At 44.4% G+C, this 26,479-nt stretch overlaps 2 protein-coding genes across 2 annotated transcripts; both read right to left on the reverse strand.

Annotated features, from left to right (window-relative positions):
• Nucleotides 1–1,468: 1,468 nt before the first annotated feature.
• Nucleotides 1,469–20,485, reverse strand: LOC120034865 (B-cell CLL/lymphoma 6 member B protein-like). The gene is made up of 8 exons (XM_038981516.1): nt 20,387–20,485; nt 16,407–18,840; nt 15,947–16,077; nt 15,588–15,752; nt 9,447–9,610; nt 8,955–9,066; nt 8,601–8,722; nt 1,469–4,650 (listed from the first exon to the last, which is right to left on the reverse strand). The coding sequence occupies exons 5-8, from the start codon at nt 9,534–9,536 to the stop codon at nt 3,715–3,717; spliced, it is 1,260 nt and encodes a 419-aa protein (XP_038837444.1). The 5' UTR covers nt 9,537–9,610; nt 15,588–15,752; nt 15,947–16,077; nt 16,407–18,840; nt 20,387–20,485; the 3' UTR covers nt 1,469–3,714.
• On the reverse strand, nt 19,163–25,677 carry LOC120034811. The gene is made up of 6 exons (XM_038981450.1): nt 23,854–25,677; nt 23,344–23,474; nt 23,045–23,236; nt 21,112–21,261; nt 20,658–20,769; nt 19,163–20,514 (listed from the first exon to the last, which is right to left on the reverse strand). Exons 1-6 carry the CDS (start codon nt 24,134–24,136, stop codon nt 19,547–19,549), a joined length of 1,836 nt encoding a protein of 611 aa, XP_038837378.1. The 5' UTR covers nt 24,137–25,677; the 3' UTR covers nt 19,163–19,546.
• Nucleotides 25,678–26,479: the final 802 nt, after the last annotated feature.

A 26,479-nucleotide genomic window follows, 5' to 3' on the forward strand; every position in this document is an offset into this window, starting at 1 on the left:
GACACGTAAAATCAGATTAGCATATGTGCATCTACTGGTATAGTGTGGCCATCTTTGAATGCGTCAACATTTTCTCAAACTATAGGAACCAAATTTGGAGTGAATCTGGCTTTTAGTTCATGAGAATATTATTTTAGGCATTAGCGTTATAGTAAAAAAAGATATCAATGCCAAACTTAACATGGTTCATCATGGTAAAAAGTTGATAAACTATTGTGGAGTAGATTTACAAATAATTTAAAAAGACATGTCAAATCTGATTTCCTGATTTATTAATAATTCAGCCATTTCTTAACAAATCCTTTAGCTTTTGTTATGGTTCATGAGAAGACGTTTTCCAAAATGTCTAAGATGGAGGAAAATCTATCCTGACAGATCTTATGGATCCTTGAGGCAAATTTGTTCAGCATCAGGAAAGACACCTACATACAAAGTATCAAGTCTCAAGGTCAAACGGGGCGACGGATGAGGTTCTAAAATCCTTAAGAGTCTAAGCTGGTTCTTACATAAAAGCTGTGAAAAAATCAATCAATCAAAAGGAAGTTTGTTTTAAAGTGTGTCTGAGGTATATATCTGAGGATATGCCTTTTTCCACATTTTGTTAGGTTACAGCCTTATTCTAAAATGTATTAGAACATTTTGCTAATTAATTAAAAAACAGAAAGATCACATTTACATAAGTACTCTGACCCTTTACTCAGTACTTTGTTGAAGCACCTTTGGCAGCAATTACAGCTTCGAGTCTTCTTGGGTATACTGTAACGCTACAAGCTTGGCACACCTGTATTTGGGGGATTTCTCCCATTCTTCTCAAGCTCTGTCAGGTTGGATGGGGAGCGTCACTGCACAGCTATTTTTAGGTCTCTCCAGAGATGTTTGATCGGGTTCAAGTCTGGGCTCTGGCTGGACCACTCAAGGACATTCGGAGACTTGTCCCGAGCCACTCCTGCGTTGTCTTGGCTGTGTGCTTAGGGTCATTGTCCTGTTGGAAGGTGAATCTTCACCCCAGTCTGAGGTCCTGAGCAGGCTTTCATCAAGGATCTCACCGTACTTTGCTTCGTTCATCTTTACCTCGATCCTGACTAGTATCCAAGTCCCTGCCGCTGAAAAACATACCCACTAGCATGATGCTGCCACCACCATGCTTCACTGTAGGGATGATGCCAGGTTTCCTCCAGATGTGACGCTTGGTATTCAGGCTAAAGAGCTCAATCTTGGTTTCATCATACCAGAGACCATCTTTTTTCCTCATGGTCTGAGAGTCTTTAGGTGCCTTTGTAGAAACATCAAGGATGATCAATGGAAACAGGATTTATCTGAGCTCAATTTCTAGTCCCATAGGAAAGGGTCTGAATACTTATTTACATAAGGTATGTTTTTTTATTTGTAATAAATTAGCAAAAATGTCCAAATACCTCTTTTCGCTTCGTCATTATTGGGTATTGTGTGTAGATTGCTGAGGAATTTGTTTTATTTAATCCATTTTAGAATACGGCTGTAACGTAACAAAATGTGGAAAAAGTCAAAGGGTCTGAATACTTTCCGAATGCACTGTATTTGCCCATTAAGCACATGTTTTAAATCAGCAAGGGATTCCTGCATAGCTATAAAGTTTGACCTTAGTTTTGACACAGCCATCAACAGTTGGGGCAATAGCATAAACAATAGTATCATCTGCATATAGATGAAGTTGACAACTTAACAGATTGACCAATGGTGTTTATATAAATAGTGAAGAATACAGGTCCCAAAATCGACTCCTGTGGTACGTACACCTTATGTACCTCAAGAAATTCAGACTTAACCTCATCAATCACGATGGCCTGAGTTCTGTCACTAAGATAGGCCTGAGTTCTGACGCCTGGTTATCGATGACAACTTATTCAATAAAATGGCATAATCAACAGTGTCAAAAGCTTTTGACAGGTCCACAAACAAAGCAGCACATTCATTTGTGTCTAAAGCATTGACAAGATCCATAACTAAAGTGGTTGCTGTAATAGTGCTCTGCCCAGGCCTAAACCCTGATTGGTTTACATTCAAAATACATTTCTCAGATAGAAAATAGCAAAGTTGTACATTTACCAAGGATTCAAGAATCTTAGCTAGACAAGGAAGCTTGAAATGGGGTGATATTAAGATAACTACTATCCTGGCACAAGAGCTGATTTACATACTTGTGTAATATTTCCCGATAAACGTTAAATAAAAACTGTCGGTTATTGAGCCAACAATGATGGGCGCTGCAAACCTAAGTAGACCTGGATCCAATTGGTTGGCCCCTGTGGATTTCTTGTTGTCGATTGCCAGCAAAGCACCCAGGACTTATTTTTCTGTAAATAGTCTAAAAGAAAAGCTTTGACTATCCTTTCTCTGATCATTCAGCAAGTTTCCCCTATCAGCATTCAGCCCAATATTATTGTGAATAGGCTGAGAAGTTATTTCAAAGAGATAGCCCGCTGAAATAAAATTGTGATTAAATGCAACAAAGGCACTTTTTACTCCATACATTTTCCTTGACACCCAAAAGTACTCGTTACATTTTGAATGCTTAGCAGGACAGGAAAATAGTCGGTCAAATTCACGCACTTATCAACTGAACATCCCTGGTCATCCCTACTGCCTCTGATCTGGCGGACTCACTAAACACACATGGTTTGTTTGTAAACTATGTCTGAATGTGTGAGTGTTCCTGTGGCTTTCCGTATTTAAATTAAAAACAAGAATTGTGCCATCTGTTTAGCTTAATATAAGGAATTTGAAATGATTTATACTTAAGTATATTTTAAACCAAATACCTTTATACTTTCACTCAAGTAGAATTTTACTGGGTGCCTTTTACTTGAGTCATTTTCTATTAAGGTATCTTTACTTTTACTCAAGTATAATTTTTGGGTACTTTTTCCACCACTGATTACACATAAAATCTCCTATGATTAGTATCTTTGAAGCTGAGAGCAGATTTGTTTAGAACGAACAGTGTGTTAGCAAGAATAGAGTAGAATGACTATTCTATCTACATCACCTCAGTAAGGTAAATATGCAACTGTCCTTGTTCTAGCCTAGGTTTACAATCACTAAAAACAGGTATTTACACAAGCACGTTTCATTTAAAAAAAAAAATATTATAATTTATTGAACTAGGCAAGTCAGTTAAGAACAAATTATTATTTCCAATGACGGCCTAACCCGGCCAAACCCGGACAACGCTTGGCCAATTGTGCGCCGCCCTATGGGACTCCCAATCACGGCCGGATGTGAAACAGCCTGGATATGTTCCAAGAAGAACCGCAAAATGGTCGGACCCCCCAAGAGGCCGGACCGTCCCCCTGAGAACAGAGACGCTGGATACGGAGGGGCAGGGGTGAGCACCAGTCCAATAGGTCCCCCTCAGCTGGCCCTCGTCTCCCCCTCAGCAGAGGAAAAGACCCCGCAGCTCCGAGAGCGAGTGACATCAACGATCTCCTCCCGAGGCTGCCCATTGGTTCTCTCATGCATGTAACTAACACTTCCTGCCAGTCTTTCACAGTTGACTTCACGTTTCCTTCAGGCAACTTCAACACGTTGCTTCAGAACATGACATGTTAATAAAGGGTTAATGAGGGGTATGTGGTTAACTACCTTCTTATCCCAAGACACTTCACATGATAACTATAATATGTCAGCTGAAGAATAATTCCCAGACATCCCCTGTGTACACCTCAAACCACACAGCTACACATTTTTCCCGTTGTGGACACTCTTATGTCTGGTAAGGTTAGTCAGGAAGGAGAAGCTCTTGCAACATAGTTTGCACTTGAAGGGCCTCTCCTTGGTGTGAACGGTCTGGTGCTCCTTCAAATAGTTTGCCCTAGCGAAGCACTTCCCACACGTGGGGCAGGAGTAGGGCTTGTCGGCGTCGGTACTAATGCTCGGCCTCTCACGTTGTGACCCAATGACACCAGAGGAGATAGAAGCAAGAGCCACCGCCCTCAGGTGGTTAGTCTTTGAGCTCCCTCCTTGACCTCTAGCCATTGTTTGGGTGTTGAGATTGTTTGCCGTGTTATAGGCTAGGTACCTCTTGTGATGAACGCCCATCCTGACCCTGTCTGTATTTGTGGGGTAACCATCACCAGGAAGGCTGGACCCAGGTCCAGGCTGTCTATGAATCCAGTCACCAGGCATTAGATGAGACCCTGAAGGAGAAGACAGACTTGCTGATAGACTACCACCAGGGGCGTCTCCCACTGCTCTCTGTGAAGGCTGAAGCCCAGGGTAACCTGCTCTGTTCATCATGGATACAGTGGTGTTTGTATCATAGGAACAGGAGGGTCTATCTCTATCAGCCCCAGGCCCTGCTTCATCCCTGCACTGAGACTGTGAAGAGAAGGGTCTGGGCTGCAGACTGGATCCCTGACTGGAGCCTCTGTCTCTCTGATGACCACCAGGACTGAGGTTGTTCAGTCCACTTGTCCACTGGTTGTGTTCTGTGTGGTGGTGGAGGAGTCTCTGTCCCTCGCGGTTGGGACCTGGTTCCGACTCAAGAAGAAACTGTGACGGCTCCTGATCCAGTGTCCTGATCCGGGGCCAGGGTTTGTGTCCAGCCACCTCAGAGATCCAGTCTCTCCTTCCAGCAACACCGGAAATCAGCAGGTCCTCATGGACTGTAGACTGTAAACACAAATTGAACAGAAGAGCATATAAAAGTTTATATAACAAACTCTTTGCTGTACACACAGAAACATGACATAAAAATGTTAACCACAGTCAAGCCCATCTCTAACACTGTGATTCAAGTACCTAACAATATGGAGTCATTGGAGTGTATTATTTTATTGTGTGTTGATTTGGTATTTTATTAGGATCCCCATTAGCTGTTGCAAAAGCAGCAGCTACTCTTCCTGGGGTCCACACAAAACATGTAAAAATGACTTATTTTTACAAAAGGCACACAAACTGTCTAGGTCAAATACGGGAGAGGCGTTGTGCCATGAGGTGTTTCATTATCTGTTTTTTGAAACTAGGTTTGCTGTTCACTTGAGCAATATGAGATGGAACGGAGTTCCATGCAGTAATGCCTCTATATAATACCGTACAATTTCTTGAATTTGTTCTGGATTTGGGGACTGTGAAAAGCCCCTTTTGGCATGTCTGGTGTGGTAAGTGTGTGTGTCAGAGCTGTGTGTAAGTTGACAAGGCAAACTATTTGGGATTTAACACATTGTTTCTTATTAAAAGAAGTAATGCAGTCAGTCTCTCCTCAACTCTTAACCACTGGCATGCATAGTAGTTATATCAGCCCTCTGATTACAATGAAGAGCAAGAAGTGCCGCTCTGTTCTGGGCCAGCTGCAGCTTAACTAGGTCTTTCCTTGCAGGACACGACCACACAACTGGACAATAATCAAGATAAGACAAAACTAGAGCCTGCAGGACTTGCTTTTTGAATTGTGTCAAAAAAGCAGAGCATCACTTTATTACAGACAGACCTCTCCCCATCTTTACAACCATTGAATCTACATATATGTTTTGACCATGACAGTTTACAAATCTAAGGTGGCGCCAAGTCATTTAGTCTCCTGAACTTGTTCAACAGCCATACCATTCATTACCAGATTCAGCTGAGGACTATAACTTATGGAATGATTTATACCAAATACAATGCTCTTAGTTTTAGAGATGTTCAGGACCAGTTTATTACTGGCCACCCATCCAAAACAGACTGCATCTCTTTGTTATGGGTTTCATTAGCTGTGGTTGCTGATACGTATATGGTTGAATCATCAGAATACATGGACACACATGCTTTGTGTTAATGCCAGTGGCAGATCATTGGTAAAAATAGAAGAGAGGGCCTAGAGAGCTGCCCTGCGGTACACCCCACTTTACATGTTTGACATTAGAGAAGCTTTCATTAAAGAAAAACCTTCGATTTCTATTAGATAGATAGCTTTGAATCCACAATATGGCAGTGGTTGAAAAGCCATAACACATACGTTTTTCAACAACAGCTTTTGGTCAATAATATCAAAGGCTGCACTGAAATATAACAGTACAGCTCCCACAATCTTCTTATTATCAATTTCTTTCAACCAATCATCAGTCATTTGTGTCAGTGCAGTACATGTTGAGTGCCCTCTGCTATAAGCATGCTGAAAGTCTGTTTTTAATTTGTTTAAAGATAAATAGCATTGTATTTGGTCAAACACAATGTCTTCCAACAGTTTGCTAAGAGCTGGCAGAAAGCTTATAGGTCTGCTGTTAGAACCAGTAAAGGCCGCTTTACCACTCTTGGGTAGCGGAATTACCTTGGTTTCCCTCCAGGCCTGAGGACAAAGACTTTCCTCTAGGCTTAAAGATATGATTACATCTAAGTTGTCAAAGTTGTCAACCAAACAGTTTGCAATTTCTCATCAATCCATGGAGCCTAAACAGATCTAACAGTCAGTTTAACAGGTGCATGTTTATCAATAATTGGAAGAAGCAATTTCATAAATTCATCAAATGCACCGTCTGGATGCTCCTCATTAATCACATCAGACCAACAAATATTTTTAACATCATCCACAATCTTTTGTATGATCTCTTATACACTATTTGAGGCCCAGCTTTTGGAACTTTGGCATTCCTGGATATAGCCACTATATTGTGATCACTGCATCCAATGGGTACGGATACAGCTTTAGAATAAAGTTCTACAGTATTAGTAAAAATGTTAGGTTACAGTGAGAAGCTTCCTCTTGAGCAGACAGCTTACTGAAAACCAGTCAATATTAAGGTCCCCAATAAAGCAGACCTCTCTGTTTACATCATACACTATCAAGCATTTCACACATATTATTTAGATACTGACTGTTAGCACTTGGTGGCCTATAGCAACACACCAAACATTCAAGAACTAAGTATAATGTTTTGGTTTGACTGAAATACAGGAAACTTAGTCCCTGCAATGATACAAAAATAACCAAGTCAGCACAGAGTCAATTTTGTATTTAAGATCGACCAAATGGTCATACACTCACATAGCGTGAAGTACAGTACTTTTATTGTACAACACAATATGTGGCAAGTAGAATAACGTTTCTGACTATGGTAACACTTTACAATTTCTGTAAATCTGGTGCCCTCGCTTTGGAAAAGGTTGAACACTACACATCTTCACTACTTCCTGTCAAGTAAACATGAATTAAGGCACTATAATTTCCTCATTATCAAACACCAGCATCAAACCACAGAAGTTTTCCCACTTTTCATCAGTGAAGCATTTTGCAGACACATCACACAAATCACCATATCATCTACTCTGCCTCATCATACTCATTCTTTCCTCAGTTCACCTCACCCAGTTCCCTACTACATCCAAAACCAACAGAATGAACTACAAACAAACAAACTAGTATTACATTACACTATACAAAGGCCGTGTACACTTTCTGCTGGTGTATCCTGAGTTTGATTCTCTCTGAGAAACTCTTCCAGCAGTGAGTACAAGCAAACAGTCATTATCCCGTGTGGACCTTCAGGTGCATCTTCAGATGGTGCTGGTGAGAGAACCTCTTCTCACATTGAGGGCAGCTGTAGGGTTTCTCCCGTGTGGACCCTCTGGTGCCTCTTCAGGCTGGATGAGTGGGAAAAACAGGCCCAGCACAGGTGGCAGCCGAATGGTTTCACCCATATGTGACTCCTTTGGTGATCTCCATCTGTTAAGGTAAACTTAAGGCTTTCCCACAAAACGAACACTGCCACCATTCTTATTCCCACTGTATCTGCTGATAGCGTTACAACTACTGTCATTTGTAGCCATTTAATGTTGAGGCACTGGCATTGTGTGAGGTCTGGTTTAACATTAATGTCTGTCTCGTCGCAGGGTTCATGTTCCAGTTGATAGATCCGATAGAAGGCTTGCCTGGCTTCCCAGACTCCTTACTCCGGCCAAACACTATGCCACGCCCACGGACACAATTTTCTTCTCCGCAATGAGTACCTCCCTTACCCTTCACCGAATGCTAACACATTCGGGGCCGTCTGATTGATCCAGAAACCAATGGGTTGGGCCAGAGCCAGAACACACGTGGGTAAAGCGGAGGTTTGAAAATTCTTCATTGGCTTTGATACTCTAAACTTCAACTAAATATTGTAATGAATAATGTGGAAAGTTGAGGTGAATAAACTGCTTGGAGTAACCCTGGATTGTAAACTGTCATGGTCAAAACATGTTGATGCAACAGTAGCTAAGATGGGGAGAAGTCTGTCCATAATAAAGCGCTGCTCTGCCTTCTTAACAACACTATCATCAAGGCAGGGCCCACAGGCCATAGTTTTGTCACACCTGGACTACTTTTCAGGTGCCACAAATAGGAAAATTACAATTGGCTCACAACAGGGCAGCATGGCTGGCCCTTAAATGTACAAGGAGAGCTAACATTAATAATATGCATGTCAATCTCTCATGGCTCAAAGTAGAGAAGGGATTGACTTCATCACTACTTGTTTTTGTAAGAAGTGTTGACATGTTGAACGCACCGAGCTGTCGGTTTCAACCACTAGCAAACAGCTCGGACACCCATGCACACTTCCCTCCCCCCCCCCCCCAGAGTTGAGGACACTATCCCATCCACTGACCTCCACCAAGTCACCTCTGGTTGTGGCCTGCTCAGTGATGATGTTCCCTGGGCCCTTGGCTGCATCTGTCTGGGAATCCAAGATGGTCGCCCAGTCTCCTCTATTAGCCTCTAGCCAACCACCTGCAGGAAGATGTTACAAAATAAACTTTCCAAAAATGGCAGAGAACTCTACATATTGAGTTTTTTTGTCTATAACCTGGTGAAGTTCATACATTATAATGTGTGTTTTTATATGTAAACATAAGTTGTAATGATTTAATTTTATGAATGAAGAAAAAACAACAGCCAGGAGTATCACTATTCCCATTTAAGATATATTACTGTATGTAGGTTATATGTATTTCTCCCTTACCTTGCTCCCCCATCTTTAGTCCACTCAGCAGATCAATGCCCTCTGGTCCGTCTTCTATTGTCTCTTCTTTGACCAACAGCAGATCAGGCTTCCCATCCTCCATGTCTACTGACTGTAAGAGATACAGAGTGAGAAGATGTTGGATCAAGAAATGTGATATCAGCACCCTGCTATGGAGCATCTTCTGGTTAGGAAATGAGGGATCGCTATGAGTACAATGCAAACACGTTAGTTGATTTGATTGACACTCTTTAATGGTTTGATAATTTAAAGGCATGGTCCCACACTTAACACAAAATGTATCAAGACCTGGGCCCGTATCCACGAAGAGTCTCAGAGTAAAAGTGCTGATCAAGTATCAGGTCTCCACCTGTCTATATAGTCTTATTCATTATTATCTAAAAGGCAAAACTGATCCTATATCAGCACTCCTACTCTGAGAGGCTTTGTGGATACGGCCCCTAATACCACAGTAGTTTACATTGGGCTCACCTCAGTTAGACTGTGTGTGGTCCTGTGCTGCTCAGCTGGTTCCTCTGTGGGTTCAGGAGGAGGTGTAGTCTGGTTGTCCTCCATGTCCATTGTTCCATCAGGGTTCTCCAGACCCTCCTCATACCCCTCCTCCTTCACCAGCAGCACCTCTGGACCCTCCTCCTCTTGGAAGAGACAGGTGATACAGATCACACAGACACACTCCCTCAGAGAGTATACCCATCCTCACTACATTTGATTCCTATACTGTAGTTACAGAATTACTTAATCGTTACAGCCATCATGGTGGACATGATTGATTGATTTTTTTACTGACAAATACACACACACATCAAAATCTTTGTACCATATATATGTATATATACACTGCTCAAAAAAATAAAGGGAACACTTAAACAACACAATGTAACTCCAAGTCAATCACACTTCTGTGAAATCAAACTGTCCACTTAGGAAGCAACACTGATTGACAATAAATTTCACATGCTGTTGTGCAAATGGAATAGACAACAGGTGGAAATTATAGGCAATTAGCAAGACACCCCCAATAAAGGAGTGGTTCTGCAGGTGGTGACCACAGACCACTTCTCAGTTCCTATGCTTCCTGGCTGATGTTTTGGTCACTTTTGAATGCTGGCGGTGCTTTCACTCTAGTGATAGCATGAGACGGAGTCTACAACCCACACAAGTGGCTCAGGTAGTGCAGCTCATCCAGGATGGCACATCAATGCGAGCTGTGGCAAGAAGGTTTGCTGTGTCTGTCAGCGTAGTGTCCAGAGCATGGAGGCGCTATCAGGAGACAGGCCAGTACATCAGGAGACGTGGAGGAGGCCGTAGGAGGGCAACAACCCAGCAGCAGGACCGCTACCTCCGCCTTTGTGCAAGAATGAGCAGGAGGAGCACTGCCAGAGCCCTGCAAAATGACCTCCAGCAGGCCACAAATGTGCATGTGTCTGCTCAAACGGTCAGAAACAGACTCCATGAGGATGGTATGAGGGCCCGACGTCCACAGGTGGGGGTTGTGCTTACAGCCCAACACCGTGCAGGACGTTTGGCATTTGCCAGAGAACACCAAGACTGGCAAATTCGCCACTGGCGCCCTGTGCTCTTCACAGATGAAAGCAGGTTCACACTGAGCACGTGACAGACGTGACAGTCTGGAGACGCCGTGGAGAACGTTCTGCTGCCTGCAACATCCTCCAGCATGACCGGTTTGGCGGTGGGTCAGTCATGGTGTGGGGTGGCATTTCTTTGGGGGGGCCGCACAGCCCTCCATGTGCTCGCCAGAGGTAGCCTGACTGCCATTAGGTACCGAGATGAGATACTCAGACCCCTTGTGAGACCATATGCTGGTGCGGTTGGCCCTGGGTTCCTCCTAATGCAAGACAATGCTAGACCTCATGTGGCTGGAGTGTGTCAGCAGTTCCTGCAAGAGGAAGGCATTGATGCTATGGACTGGCCCGCCCGTTCCCCAGACCTGAATCCAATTGAGCACATCTGGGACATCATGTCTCGCTCCATCCACCAACGCCACGTTGCACCACAGACTGTCCAGGAGTTGGCGGATGCTTTAGTCCAGGTCTGGGAGGAGATCCCTCAGGAGACCATCCGCCACCTCATCAGGAGCATGCCCAGGCGTTGTAGGGAGGTCATACAGGCACGTGGAAGCCACACACACTACTGAGCCTCATTTTGACTTGTTTTAAGGACATTACATCAAAGTTGGATCAGCCTGTAGTGTGGTTTTCCACTTTAATTTTGAGTGTGACTCCAAATCCAGACCTCCATGGGTTGATACATTTGATTTCCATTGATAATTTTTGTGTGATTTTGTTGTCAGCACATTCAACTATGTAAAGAAAAAAGTATTTAATAAGAATAGTTCATTCATTCAGATCTAGGATGTGTTATTTTAGTGTTCCCTTTATTTTTTTGAGCAGTGTATATACACGTGTATATATGTATATATATATATATATATATATATATATATATATATATATATATATATATATATATATAAAAAACAAAGATTTTGGTTTATTATTTTTTTCTCTGAAATATCACATTTACTTAAGTATTCAGACCCTTTACGCAGTCAAAGCACCTTTGGGAGCTTTTACAGCCTGGAGTCTTCTTGGGTATGACGCTACAAGTTTGGCACACCTGTATGTGGGGAGTTTCTCCTATTTTCTCTGCAGATCCCTCAAGCTCTGTCAGGTTGGATGGGGAGCGTCGCTGCACAGCTATTTTCATGTTCGATCGGGTTCAAGTCCGGGCTCTGGCTGGGCCACTCAAGGACATTCAGAGACTTGTCCCAAAGACACTCCTGCGTTGTCTTGGCTGTGTGCTTAGGACCATTGTCCTGTTGGGAGGTGAACCCCAGTCTGAGGTCCTGAGCCATCTGGAGGTTTTCATCAACGATCTCTCTGTACTTTGCTCGGTTCATCTTTCCCTTGATCCTGACACATTTCCCAGTCCCTGCCGCTGAACAACATCTTTACAGCATGTTGCCACCACCATGCTTCACCGTAGGGACGGTGCCAGGTTTCCTCCATACGTGACGCTTTGCATTCAGGCCATAGAGTTCAATCTTGGTTTCATCAGACCAGAGAATCTTGTTTCTCAGTCAGTCTTTTGGGTGCCTTTTGGCATACTCCAAGCGGGCTGATATGTGCCTGTTTTACTGAGGAGCGGCTTCCGTCTGGCTACTCTTCCATAAAGGCCTGATTGGTGAAGTGCTGCAGAGATGGTTGTCCTTCTGGAAGGTTCTCCCATCTCTACAGAGGAACTCTGGAGCTCTCTCAGAGTGACCATTGGGATCTTGGTCACCTCCCTGACCAAGGCCCTTCTCCCCTGATTGCTCAGTTTGGCCGGACGGCCAGCTCTTGGAAGAGTCTTGGGGGTTCCAAACTTTTTCCATTAAAGAATGATGGAGGCCACTGTGTTCTTGGGGACCGTCAATGGTTGGGTTCCATGGCTGAGCAGCCGCACAAGCCTAAGATCACTATGTGCAATGCCAAGCGTCGGCTGGAGTGGTGTAAAGCTCGCCGCCATTGGACTCTGGAGCAGCGGAAACGGTCTGGGGCTGTTTTTCATGGTTCAGGCTAGGCCCCCTAGTTCCAGTGAAGGGAAATCTAAACGCTACAGCATACACATTCTGTGCTTACAACTTTGTGGCAACAGTTTGGGGAAGGACTTTTCCTGTTTCAGCATGACAATTCCCCAGTGCACAAAGCGAGGATCATACAGAAATGGTGTGTGGAAGAACTTGACTGGCCTGCACAGAGCCCTGACCTCAACCTCATTGAACACCTGTGGGATTAATTGGAATGCCGAATGCAAGCCAGGCCTAATCGCACCAACATCAGTGCAAGACCTCACTAACGCTCGTGGCTGAATGGAAGCAAGTCCCCGCAGCAATGTTCCAACATCTAGTGGAAAGCCTTCCCAAAATAGGGGAAGCTGTTATAGCAGCAAAGTGGGGACTAACTCCATATTAATGTTCATGATTGTGGAATGAGATGTTCGACGAGCAGGTGTCCACATACTTTTGGCCATACAGTGTAAGTCTCAACTACGCATGATAAACTACACTGTACAAAAATATAAAAGCATCATGTAACGTGTTGGTCCCATTTTTCATGAGCTGAAATAAAGGATGGCAGAAATTGTCCATATGCACAAAAAGCTTATTTCCCTAAAATTTTGAGCACAAATTTGTTTATATCCCTGTTAGTGAGCATTTCTCCTTTGCCAAGATAATCCATCCAACTGACAGGTGTGGCATATCACATAGGTGCACCTTGTGCTGGTGACAATAAAAGGCCACTAAAATGTGCAGTTGTCAGACAACACAATGCCACAGATGTCACACGTTTTGTGGGAGCATGTAATTGGCATGCTGACTGCAAGCATGTCCACCAGAGCTGTTGCCAGATAATTTAATGTTCTTTTCTCTACCATAAGCCGCCTCCAACGTCGCTTTAGAAAATTTGGCAGTACGTCCAACAGGCCTCATAACCGCAGACCACATGTAACCAAGCCAGCCCAGGACCTCCACATCCGCCTTCTTCACCTTCAGCATCATCTAAGACCAGCCAACCGGACAGCTAATGAAACATTGGGTTTGCACAACTGAAGAAGTTCTGCACAAACTGTCTCCGGGAAGCTCATCTGCGTGCTCGTCGTCCTCACCAGGGTCTTGACCTGACTGCATGTTGCGTTTATATTTTTATTCAATGTACAATGCTTTTCTCATAAAAAGTGTCTTGGGGAACAAAATTAAGTAGTTGAATGGAAGTAATGAAATAGGCATTTCCGAATATCATATAGCCTACACAGTACAAACAATATATAACAGTCGTTTTATGTCTGGATGCAAAAATATGCGATTAAATAGATTTCACCTGCGTTCTAAAGAAACAAACTGACATTTAATACATGAGTCCACTCAGGCGGCCTAGTGGTTAGAGCATTGAGCCACTAACTGAAAGGTTGCTGTTTTGAATCCCCGAGCTGACAAGGTAAAAATCTGTCATTCTGCACCTGAGCAAGGCAGTTAACCCACTGTTCCCCGGGCGCCAAAGACGTGGATGTCAATTAAGGCAGCCCCCCGCACCGCTCTGATTCAGAGGGGTTGGGTTAAATGCGGAAGACACATTTCAGTTGAAGGCATTCAGTTGTATAACTGACTAGGTATTTCCCTTTCCCCTAGTCTAGAATGCAGGAAAATATGGGTCAGTTCAAGAGGATGATAAGATAAAGAGAATTATGTTTTAACATATGTCACTATAAATCACATACAATTACTATATTAATCTGAACAACAGCATAGCCTTAATTAATATGCTTGTACTGAACAGTGTTGATGAAATACGAACGCAATAATAGGTGTGTTGGATAAATGACGAGCTCTTGACACGCAATTCATCCTGAATCAAATTTATTTTATTTCATTCTTCATTAGTGTAACCACAATGTTCAGTTGAAATGACAGATGCACTCGCATATGAAATATGGATTTGGGCTAATTCACCATCTGAGGAAAAGGAAACCCAAAATGCATTAGCAAGAACGCGAATAAAATATGCTGCTAGTTAGCAGTGTATTGGTCAATGTAACAGTTAACCCCTGTAAGTCTATGCCGTTGTTGGGGGAGGGTTCTAAGCTGACATATTGAATTATTTTAAGATGTCAGTTTTGGAGTAGCCTAGATACCGTGACTCAGCGGTCATGTGGAATTTGACTGCGGTCCGCCGGTAACAAGATCACCGTAACAGCCCTATATACAGGCGTTACAACCTCTCTCCCGTGTGGACCTTCAGGTGCATCTTCAGCTGGTGGGAGAACCTCTTCTCACACTGGGGCCAGCTGTAGAATCTCTCCCCTATGTGGACCCTCTGGTGCCTCTTCAGGTTGCAAGCCTGGGCGAAGCGCATGTGACACTGAGTACTGCAGGATTTCTCCCGTGTGGACCTTCTGGTGAATCTCAACCTTCTGGGGGCTGCTGAAGCCTTTGTTACAGAACATGCAGAGGAACTGTTTCTCTTTACTATTGCCTGATGTGGCTCTCCCTCCCTGAGACGTGGCTCTAATACCTGATCAAAAAGGACACGGGCGTGTGAATCGGAAGGTGCCATAGTCATGGACACTGGGTCGCGATCCCTAAGCATGTGTAAAGCGACATTTGTATTTGTCGCTAAGCATTCCCTGTAATCCCAGAAGTCACTGGTGTTGACCTGCGAGTGTCCTCCTAAGTTAGACTCTGCATTCCATGTCAGAGGAGTGTGGCCCTCCACTTTCACAGTCACCTTATCGACAACCAGGCCCCTCTCCTTTCTTATCTAGGCACCCTTCAGAATATACACTAGTACTGTACCGGTTCCAATCCCCTCTCATTGGATTAGTCTGTGTATCTAAACCCACAGGCATGTCACCATGTATCATCTCGGTCTTTGTAGCATTTCAACAGGACAGATAATTTACAGTCAGTAATGAGTCACCTAAATCCCGATGGGACAGAACCGCACTCGGGCTACTGTAAAGTAAATACTCTGAGCGGGGAGCATGAGCATAGCCCAGTTGCCTCAGCCCCGTTATTGTCTCTGTCTTGAGGACGGCGTTCAGCGTTCCACTGACCTCCGTGATGCTGTGTCGAGTCCTGGGCGGTGCTGGGGTGGTGACAGGGTCTTCTGTGGCTACAGGGGGCGCTTCAGTCTGGATATCTCTGCAGTACCGTGGGTCCTCCTCTCCTGCAGATCTCTCCTGCTTGACCCCAGGACCTGCAGCCTCTGCATCTGCAGACTGACACAAGAGAGGTTATTATCAGTACATGAGTTGAATTGGATAACAATGTTGTATGGAAGTCTCACAAATTCCACTATGGCAGATAGACGAGGATGTACAAGTAAGCAAGTAAATATCTGAGGGGAGCCTTCCTGAAATAAACAAGCCACATTAGATGTACTGTAATTTATTTGTTACACTATGACACTAACCTCTATCACCATAACATGCTGGGATGAGGTTCCACTTCCCTCAACAACCGTGATTGGTTGGTCATCTCTCCATGTATTGCATCCCGCTGGCTTCACAAAACTTCTGTGGCCTCCAGTGAGATGTCCTTCACCTGAGAGAATGGTTGGGGTAAAATAGGTGGTTAGGTTAGGTACTGTGTTGTCAATGCTCAACACTATATTGTAAAGTATTTGACACTGTCTACAATTGGCAAGGATATAAGGTAACATGTCACACAACTATTCATAGATAGTTTTCAATTAGTAAGTGATAGGAAATGCAGTAAGTCAAGAATATGATAGTGTCTTTGTGCAAGATTGCTAAGTAATCAGGGGAATTATTGCATACAATCCAAAAACTAACCAAGACACAACTCTGGTTAACCATACAATATGTGCTTAACACATGCGTAGAGGGGAACGGGCCTTCTGCAAAATGTACCTCTTGCTATTCCTCTGTATCGGTCGAGGATCTTGACACCACTGGGACGACTGGCAAGTGCGCGCTCCCGTGATACCTTCAGTTCTTGTAGCTGTAGTTTCCTCCGCAAAGCCCTGTTTTCTTTCTGACTTTGAGAAATTTCCAAACGAAACACTGCATAGTCGTCGTCTACGAGTTTACAGATCTCTGTCACGGCTGCATTCGCTAGTACCTCCATGATGGAGGCTATTTGAGTGTGAAAAACCATTACATTACAGTTAGCCATTCTTAGCGGCTAGCCTGTTAGCATTAATTAGATAACATCTATCAACCAAGTCTTGTCTCCAACGCGAATTAAACACTACATGGAGGAAGTATGTGATATTTTGAGTTACAGGGTTATAATTTACGTCTAAATGAAAACAAAACGCAAACGTAACTGTTCTTGGTCACGGTTCACTTCCGTTTACTACTTTGTGAATTTCCGGCAGACGAGACGACGTTGCCCATTGCTGCCTTTCACAGGTCGGAATGCGGATTGCACATTTTTGGTCACAAAAAAAAGTGAAATAGTAATGGACCAACCCTGCACCTACACACTATCCCCCAAAACCATCACCCCATCCCACTACTTTGGCCCTGAACGATCCTACACCAGGCCAGGGAGGATCGAACCCCTTCTCTCAAAACTCCCTATAGATCTATAGCACTAAAATCTCTAACACCCAAATATTTCTCTGCTGCTGCGACTATCACATCTATCTAATGTGATTTCTGCTCCATCGGGGCAGTTGAACACCATGGCCATAAACGCAAGAAATCCAACATTAGTAAAAACTCATCCTCTCTGGATCAATCTTCAGGCCTACTCACTGGGTGGCTCCCAGTCGAATCCCTCCCCTTTGGGCTATTGAAGCGTTATGGGTTCTAGGTGCGCAACGATTAGCCGCTCAGATCAGAGAGAAGACAGAGCGCCTATTAAGTTTGAATAACTGGGCCTGCTTGGAGCATATGTGGTCACATTATTATAGGATGACGTGGGAGAATGATGATCCGCAACAGAGGCTGGCATTGAAGAGGTGGCATGTTTCACCAGCGCTGCTCTCCACATCACTCAAGCGTTGGCGGTCTGCGCCGGCCAAGTGATGGCTGTGTTGGTCATGACGCAGACACACCTCTGGCTCTCCATGACTTCCATCAAGGAGACAGACAAGACCCCTTTGCTCAATGCACTCATCTCTGAAAAGGGCCTCTTCGGAGACACCATGAGAAAGACAGCGGGGCATCTCGTGAAGTTAGGGGAGGAAAAGAAGCAGCTGCCTCTTTCCTGTGGTGCGTCGGCTCCCAAACAGCCGACCTCCGCCTTCTTCATGCCGGCTGGAAGGAGCAGCTCGTGGCCGAAAGCGTGGCGAGCAGGTCCAAGAAGCTCCTAGCTCCCCTGTGGAAGCCCCGGCCGCCCAGCAGCCTCTCTTGAACCCTAGATGGGTGCCTGCGCCAACTTGTCAGAACACTCTCGGAAGCGCCGCCAAACCTGATTGGCGGAAAGGTGACCTGATTACAAACCTTTTAAAAGAGAGAAACGGACAACTTGTAAATCTCCCTGTTGTGGACACTCCTATGTCTAAGGCTACTCAGGAAGGAAAAGCTTGTAACATAGTTTGCACTTAAATGGCCTTTCCTTGGTATGAACGGTCTGGTGCTCCTTCAAATTGTTTGCGTTGGCGAACCGGTTCCCACACGTAGGGCAAGCGTACGACTTGTCGCCATCCGTCCTAACACTCGCCCTCCTACGTTGTGACCCAATGACACTAGAGGAGGTAGAAGCAGGAGCCACCACCCTCAGGTGGTTAATCTTTGAGCTCCCTCCTTGACCTCTAGCTGTTGTTGGGATTGTGTGCTGTGTTATAGGCTAGGCACCTCTCGTGGTGAAAGCCCATCCTGACTCATCTGTATTGGTGGGGTAACCATGAGGTAACTGTGGAAGGCTAGACCCAGGTCCAGACCTTCAATGAACCCAGTCACCAGGCATTAGACGAGATCCTGAGGAAGAAGACAGACTTCCTGTTAGACTCCCACCAGGGGCTTTCCCACCTCTCCCGGTGAAGGCTGAAGCTCAGTGTGACCTGCTCTCTATCAGACTCAGGATCTGCTTCATCCCTACACTGAGACTGTGAAGAGAAGAGTCTGGGCTGCAGACTGGATCCCTGACTGGAGCCTCTGTCCCTCTGATGACCACCAGGACCGGGGTTGTTCAGTCCACCTGTCCACTGGTTGTGTTCTGTGTGGTGGAGTCTCTGTCCCTCCCGGTTCGGTCCTGGTTACGATTCGGGAAGGAAAAGCGATGGCTACTGATCCATGGTCCTGATCCGGGACAGGATATGTGACCAGCCATCTCAGAGGTCCAGTCTCTCCTGCCAGTAACACTGGATATCAGCAGGCCTTGATGGACTGCAGACTGCAAACAAAGATTGTACAGAAAAGCATAAAGGTTTATATAAGAAACGCTTTACTGTTCACACAGAAACATGACTTTATAAAATGTTAACCACACTCAAGCCCATCTCTAACACTGTGATTCAAGTACATAACAATATGGAGCCATTGGAGTTTATTTAAAAAAAATCCATGTTGGTTGATTCAAGAATTAAGTATAATGTTTTGGTTTGACTGAGAAGGGAAACTTAGTCCCTTGCAACAACAATAACCAAGTCAGTCAGCACAGACTCAATTTTATATTTAATTTCAATAAAACGGTCAAACACTCACATAGTGAAGTACAGAACTTTTATTGCACAAAACGATACGTGACAAGTAGAATAACTGGTAACACTTGACCTTTTCTGTAAATCTGCCACCCTCGCTTTGATAAATGATTTTAGAATACTTTGGAAAAGGTTCATTACATTAAAACAGCTTCACTATTTTATATCAAGTAAACATGAATCAAGGCACTATCCTTACCTCACTATAAAACACCAGCATCAACCAAAAGGGACGAAGTTGGTCACTCTTCATCAGTGAAGCATGTTTACAGACACCATCACACTAACCATCACCATATCATCTACTCTGCCTCATCATACTTATTATTTTGTCAGTTTCCTTTACATCCAAAACCAACAGAATTAACTCCAAACTAACTAGTACTACATTACATGTCACTATACATGGGCCGTGTGCATTTTCTGCTGGTGTATTCTGAGGTAGCTCCTTTCTGAGAACCTCTTCCCACAGTGTGTACAGGCGAATGGCCTCTCTCCCGTGTGCATCTTCAGGTGCATCTTCAGCTGGTGCTTGTGGGAGAACCTCTTCTCACACTGGGGGCAGTTGTAGGGTTTCTCCCCTGTGTGGACCCTCTGGTGCCTCTTCAGCTTGGACGAGTGGGAGAAACTTGCCCGGCACAGGTGGCAGCCGAATAGTTTCTCCTCCGTGTGTATCCTCTGGTGGATCTCCACCTGTTTGGGGAAACTGAAGGCTTTCCCACAGAATGAACACAGGAAGCGCTTTTCTTTGCCACCGGAGGTACTGACAGCGTTACTACTACTATCATTTGTCAATGGGCTTATGTAGCCATTTAGTGTTGAGGCACTGGCATTGTCTGATGTCTGGTTTAACATTAGGATAGTGTGAGGAGGACGAAGGCCAGGGAGCATCTGTGTTGTCGCAGGGTCCATGTTCCAGTTGATAGATCCTATAGAAGGCAGGCTGAAGGCAGCATCTGTTAGGGGGTTAACCTGAGGCGCCATCAGTCTCTCTGAATCACAACTATAGGAGCAGGATGGAGCCTCGCTAGCCGAGACTGTGCCTATTCGTTCCTGCTGCATACGAACCTGGCCTCCACGTCCCCGCAGACCAAATCTACACCTCGCCCTGGTCTCAGACATTCTGTTGTCTTGGAGACTAAATTCAGTTGTTGTTTTGTGTTCCACTGTCTGTTTCTGGTTGTGGTTAACATTGTTGTTCCCCAGCCCAGAGTTGAGGACGCTGTCCCATCCACTGACCTCCACTATGTCACCTCTGGTCCTGACCTGCTCAGTGATGATGTCCCCTGGGCACTTGTCTGCACCCATCTGGGATTGGGAATCCAAGATGGCCACCCAGTCTCCACTGTTAGCCTCCAGCCAACAACCTGCAGGAAGACTTTAGACTTTAAAAACACGGCAGAAAACTCTACATATGGAGTTTTTTTTGTCCATTACCTGGTGAAGTTGATACATTGTGTTTTTGTATGTAAAAATAAGTTGCTGTAGGCTATATGTATTTATCTCTTACCTTGCTCCCCCATCTTTAGTCCACTCAGCAGATCAATGCTCTCTGGTCTGTCTTCTATTGTCTCCTCTTTGACTAGCAGCAGATCAGGCTTCCCAACCTCCATGTCTACTGACTAAGATATACAGAGTGAGAGGATGTTGGATCTGATATGAGCACCCTTCTATGGAGAATCTTCTGATTGGGCAATGAGAGATTGCTATGAGTACTATACACTATTTAATGGTGTGATAATTGAAAGGCATGGTCCCACACTTAAGACAAAATTCATCAAGACCTGGGCCCGTATCCACAAAGAGTCAAAGTGCTGATAGAGGATCAGGTCTGTACTTGTCTACATGGTCTCATTATGATCTAAAAGGTAAATAGATCTTAGATCAGCACTCCTACTTTGGAGACTTTGTGGATACGGGCTCTGACCTAATACCATTCAATCAATAGTTTACAGTGGGCTCACCTCAGTGAGACTGTGTGTGGTCCTGTGCTGCTCAGATGGTTCCTCTGTGGGTTCAGGAGGTGTAGTCTGGTTGTCCTCCATGACCATGGTCCCCTCAGGGTTCCCCAGACCCTCCTCCTTCACCAGCATCATCTCCAGACCCTCCTCCTCCTGGAAAAGAGAGATGTTACAGATTACAGACATACACTCCCTCAGGTACGTACACACAGATAATAAACACACTTTCAACATGGAGTGTTTACTCATCCCCACTACGTTTGAGTCCGATACTGTAGTTACAGAATGACTTCATTGTTGTTAAACCCATCATGGCGGACATAAATATGTTGTGCGTAAAGATGTGTTAGCTATGATAAATCAAGTCATCAGACAAACCTGACTAAACTAGTTTGACAGGTACAGTAGGTGTTTGTTAGTGTGTAGGTATATTTAGTAAGTGTATAATGGTTATAACGTTCAGTAAGGTGTATGCAGAATAGGGTGTAATCAGATGGATGTATACTAAAGAAGAGTTTCAATGAAAGTCTTAGAATGAAAAGTCAAATGTTGGTGTTTATTAAACATAAACAAGTTCTAAATACGCCATATGAAAACCACACATTCTCAACAAAAATCTGCATGAACTAGATGAACTGCAATAATATTCTCAGGAAAAATGTCTTGGGGGGGAAAGAATTAAGTAGTTTAATGGAGGTAATGAAATAGGCATTTGTGAACATCATATAGCCTACACAGTACAAACACAATATGTAACAGACTTTAGGCTTATATATACATTATAAATCACACGTCTGGATGGAAAAATTCTACCCAGGAATATTCAACACAGAAATCTGTTACTCTCATTATTCCAAATTCATCTGTGGATATTTTCTACTGACAACAATTAAAATGAATCTTTGACTTTAATGCAGGGTTTGATCTAAACATCAGAAGTGATCGAGTGGAATGTTTACTTCCTATGTTATAGAGTGGAATGGTTTTTCTGCAGGTGTATCCTGAGGTAGCTCCTTTCTGAGAACCTCTTCCTACAGTGCGTACAGGCGAAAGGCCTCTCTCCCGTGTGGACCTTCATGTGCATCTTCAGGTTGCCAGACTGGGCGAAACGCATGTGACACTGTGGGCAGCTGTAGGGTTTCTCACCTGTGTGGACCCTCTGGTGCCTCTTCAGGTTGCCAGCCTCAGCGAATCGCATGTGACACTGGGAGCAGCTGAAGGGTTTCTCCCCTGTGTGGACCCTCTGGTGGATCTCCACCTTCTGGATGCAGCTGAAGCCTTTGTTACAGAACATGCAGAGGAACCGTTTCACTTTACTACCGCCTGATTTTGGTCCCCCTCTCTGAGCCTTTGCCCTTTGGTCGTTTGAGTTCAATACCTGGTCGGAAAGCCCAATCGATGTGTTCACTGGTTCGTGATCCCTGAGATTGTGTAAAGGGGAGTGGGTCATAACATCTGGATTAGTCTCTAAGCTTTCCTTGTAATCTAAGAAATCTCTGCCTTGTGAGTGTCCTTCTCCTAAGTGAGTCTCATTCCATATCAGAGGAGCATCGCCCTCAACTTTCACAGTCACCTCATCTACGACAATGACCTCCTCTTTCTTATCTAGGCACCCTTCAGCGTATAGACTACTACTGTACTGGTTCCAGTCCCCTCTAGACAGATCAGTCTGTGTCTCTAAACCCAATGGCATGTTGCCAGGGTCCATCTCTGTAGTGTAAGAACAAGACGGATAATTGGCAGTCTCTAACACATCACCTGAGTCCTGATGGGAATGAACCGTCCTCGGGCTACCATAAAGAAAATACTCTGAGCCGGGAGCAGGAGGACAGCCCAGTTTCTCTGGGTCTGACCTGTGGTCAGATCCTGTGTGTAAGAGCCTTTGTGTTACAGTTAAAGTCTCTGACTTGAGGACGGCGTTCGGCGTTCCACTGACCTCCGTGATGCTGCATCGGGTCCTGTGCTGAGGCGCCGTGGCGTTGGCGAGGTCTGCTGTGGCTACAGGGGGTGCCACTCCAGCCGCTGCTCCAGTCTGGATGTCTCTGCTGTGTTGTGGGTCGTCTCCTTCAGTCCTCTCCTGCTTGACCAGAGACGATCCTCCAGGACCTGCCGCCTCTGCATCTGCAGACTGACAAGAAGACACTAGGTTATTATCGGTACATTAGTTTAATTGGATAACAATCAGGGAATATATTCTATGTACTTTAATTTTGAATGTTACACAATGACACTAACCTCTATCACAATAACATGCTGGGTTGAGGTTCCACTCCCCTCATCTATAGCTATGGGTTGGTCATCTCTCCACGCATTGTGTCCCGCTGGCTTCACAAAGCTCCTGTGGCCTCCAGTGAAATGTCCTTCACCTGAGAGTGATTGGGGGAAAAGTGGTGGTTAAGTTAGTTACTGTCAATGCTATATTGTACACTATTGACACTGTCTACAATTGGCAAAAAGTAAGGTAACACTTCTTAAATTCTAGATATACCATTTATTGATCAATGTATTGTATTCCATGTATTCACATTGTTTTCATTGAGTAGATAATAGGAAATTCAGTAAATAAAGAATCTGGTTAGAATATGATAGTGTCTTTGCACAAGTGCTTGCTATCCAAAAATGGACCAAGACCCAATTCTGGTTAACACATCTGAACACATGTACATAAGGTAACGGAGCGACAGGCACTGAGCTATTAAATGAACCACGACAAGTCGCGCAGCCTCAGCCTTCTGGGAAATGTACCTCTTGCCATTCCTCTGTATCGGTCGACGACCTTGACACTACTGGGACGACTGGCGGGAACGCGCTCTCGTATTGTTCTCTCTGCGCGCTCCCGTGCCACCTTCAAGTCCATTAGTTGTAGTTTCCTCCGCAACCCCCTGTTTTCTTTCTGGCTTTGAGAGATTTCCAAACGAAACACAGCATAGTCGTTGTCTACGACTTTACAGATCTCTGCAACGGCTGCATTCGCTAGCACCTCCATAATGGAGGCTATTTGAGTGTGAAAAACCATACAGTTAGCCATTGTTAGCAACTAGCTAGCGTTACGTAGCTCTATCAACCAAGTCCTGTCTCCAACGTGAATTAAAGACCACCTGCGGTAAGTATGTGATGCTGTACAGTTAAATTAGTCATATTTTGAGTTCCGTGGTGTTAATAAACGTCTAAATTACAACAATAAAACCGCTAACGTGGAAATTGAAAACATGCACGATTACTGTTCACTTCCGTTTTCTACTTCTTCTTTGGTAACATGGTGTACGCACATTTTATTTGTGCATGCCGCCACCTACTGTGTGATCGGCCACGTTACATTTTGTGATACAAAAATAAACAACGGGCAAAAGGGAGGAGAAGAAAACACCACCAACTAACCCAGCACATATATAACACTATTTCATAACACAAATAAAAATCACCACTCAATTCCACTACTTTAACTGTTTGGGTTGATGGGACTCTTTCGTTCAGCAGACCTTGTAACTCTTCTCCAGTAAAACCTGGTAAATCCAAGTACTTACCGTAGCAGCTGCCACCACAACATATATTTTCTGTGATTTACATTCCATTTCTGCGGTACAGTTGATAACCATGGCAATGAATGCTAAGAAGCCAATCTTACTGAAGCATACATTCGTATCACTCTATTGGCCAAGGCCCTTGACCCATCATCCTCTGCTCTCCCTGGCAACCTCAACCTGTCTCTTGCACCGGGCACTTCTGATCCCCAGCAACATGGGCACCCCCACAATTTACACAATGTTTTTTTCCACCTATACTACACATTCCTTTGTCCCATGCCCTCCTGCACACTTTTCACATTTTGGAATCTCCCTCCTACAACATGACCATAAGCTTGGCTTCTGAAACCCCTTAGTGGGTTCGGCACAAAAGCTCTCACGGGATAACTGACATATCCCAACCTGACTATCAGGAAAAGACTGCTTCAAAACTCAAAAGGACAGACAGTTTCTAATCAGTTTCACGACGCTCGCCACCGGGTCTGCTTCGCACCAAAACGGCGGGCGTCACAGACACAGGGAATATTCCATTTTAGTTGCTCAACCTCAACACTTAACAGCAACCCAGTAATCACTCCTTTCAAAGGCAAGTCATCCAAGTCTTTTCCCTAGGCACATAACGCAAAGAAACACAGACAGAAGAAACACAGAAAATCATCACAAGTCCATTTCGAGCTACCAACACCAATTTATTTTCTACCCAGCCTGAGACTACATATGAATCAGCCAAAAGGCAGGGATCCACTTTCTCCAAAAATATCACTCCCACTGCACCCAAATCATCCTTTGCTTGGACTTGGAGGTCTTCACCACACCTGCCACCAGAGGTAATTCATCCTCACTCTCGTCAGGTAAAATTCCTGAGCCATCAGACAGCAGAATATGGTTTGTACTTGGAACCATTCTTCCTCAACACACATCTTCCCATTGCACTTCGCTCTTCTACTTCTTCCTTGCTATCCATAACCAAGTCTTTCCGTTTACCACGCTCATGCCGTGCCTAAATCCGCTGTACTGCTTGCAGCAGACACACTGATGGCCTTTGTCCAATACCTACCTTCTGTTCCTTATCCCAATTTATCTCTGCCCTCTCCATGCTCCCAAAACTTGCCACAGTCGTCAGTCAGGTTTCCTCCTCATCATCCATCTTAACTTCTTCTTCTGTGGGTTTTATGGCGGATTACATCCCAAAAAGGTGTATTGCTGCCACCAACTAAACGGGGTTGAAAAAACAATGTAAATAGTAAATTCATACGTGTTGTAGACAAACTTAATCCACACAACTAAAAATAATACATTTACAATACTCCCAATTCTTCTGTCCTTCAAAGCTCCATATCTCCCTTCTTAGGCTCGGGCCTGAGAGGGTAGTACGGCTCGTGACAATACTCGATGCAACTCCTCCGCTGAGAAGTCTTCCAGTCCCAGGAACCAAAATACTAGTCTGTATCATGTGAGAATGTGAGCATACTGCATACCTAGATGCTCAAATGGGGGACTTAGTAATACAAAAAAAAATAAACTCTTACCCCAGGACACTTCACAGGATGATAATAAAATAATCAGCTAAAGAATCATTCCCCTGCGTACATCTCAAGCCACAATTTCTCCCTGTTGTGGACATTCATATGTCTGATAAGGTAACTCAGGAATGAGAAGCTCTTGTAACACAGCTTACACTTGAAGGGCCTCTCCTTGATGTGAATGGTCTGGTGCTTCGTCACATAGTTCGCCTTAGAAAAGTGCTTTCCACACGTGGGGCAGTCGTACTGCTTGACTGCGTCTGTCCTAACGCTCGCCCTCCCACTTTGTGACCCAATGACACTGGAGGAGGTAGAAACAGGAGC

This window comes from Salvelinus namaycush, chromosome 42 (assembly GCF_016432855.1).
Source record: "Salvelinus namaycush isolate Seneca chromosome 42, SaNama_1.0, whole genome shotgun sequence".
Classification (NCBI taxonomy): Eukaryota; Metazoa; Chordata; class Actinopteri; order Salmoniformes; family Salmonidae; genus Salvelinus; species Salvelinus namaycush.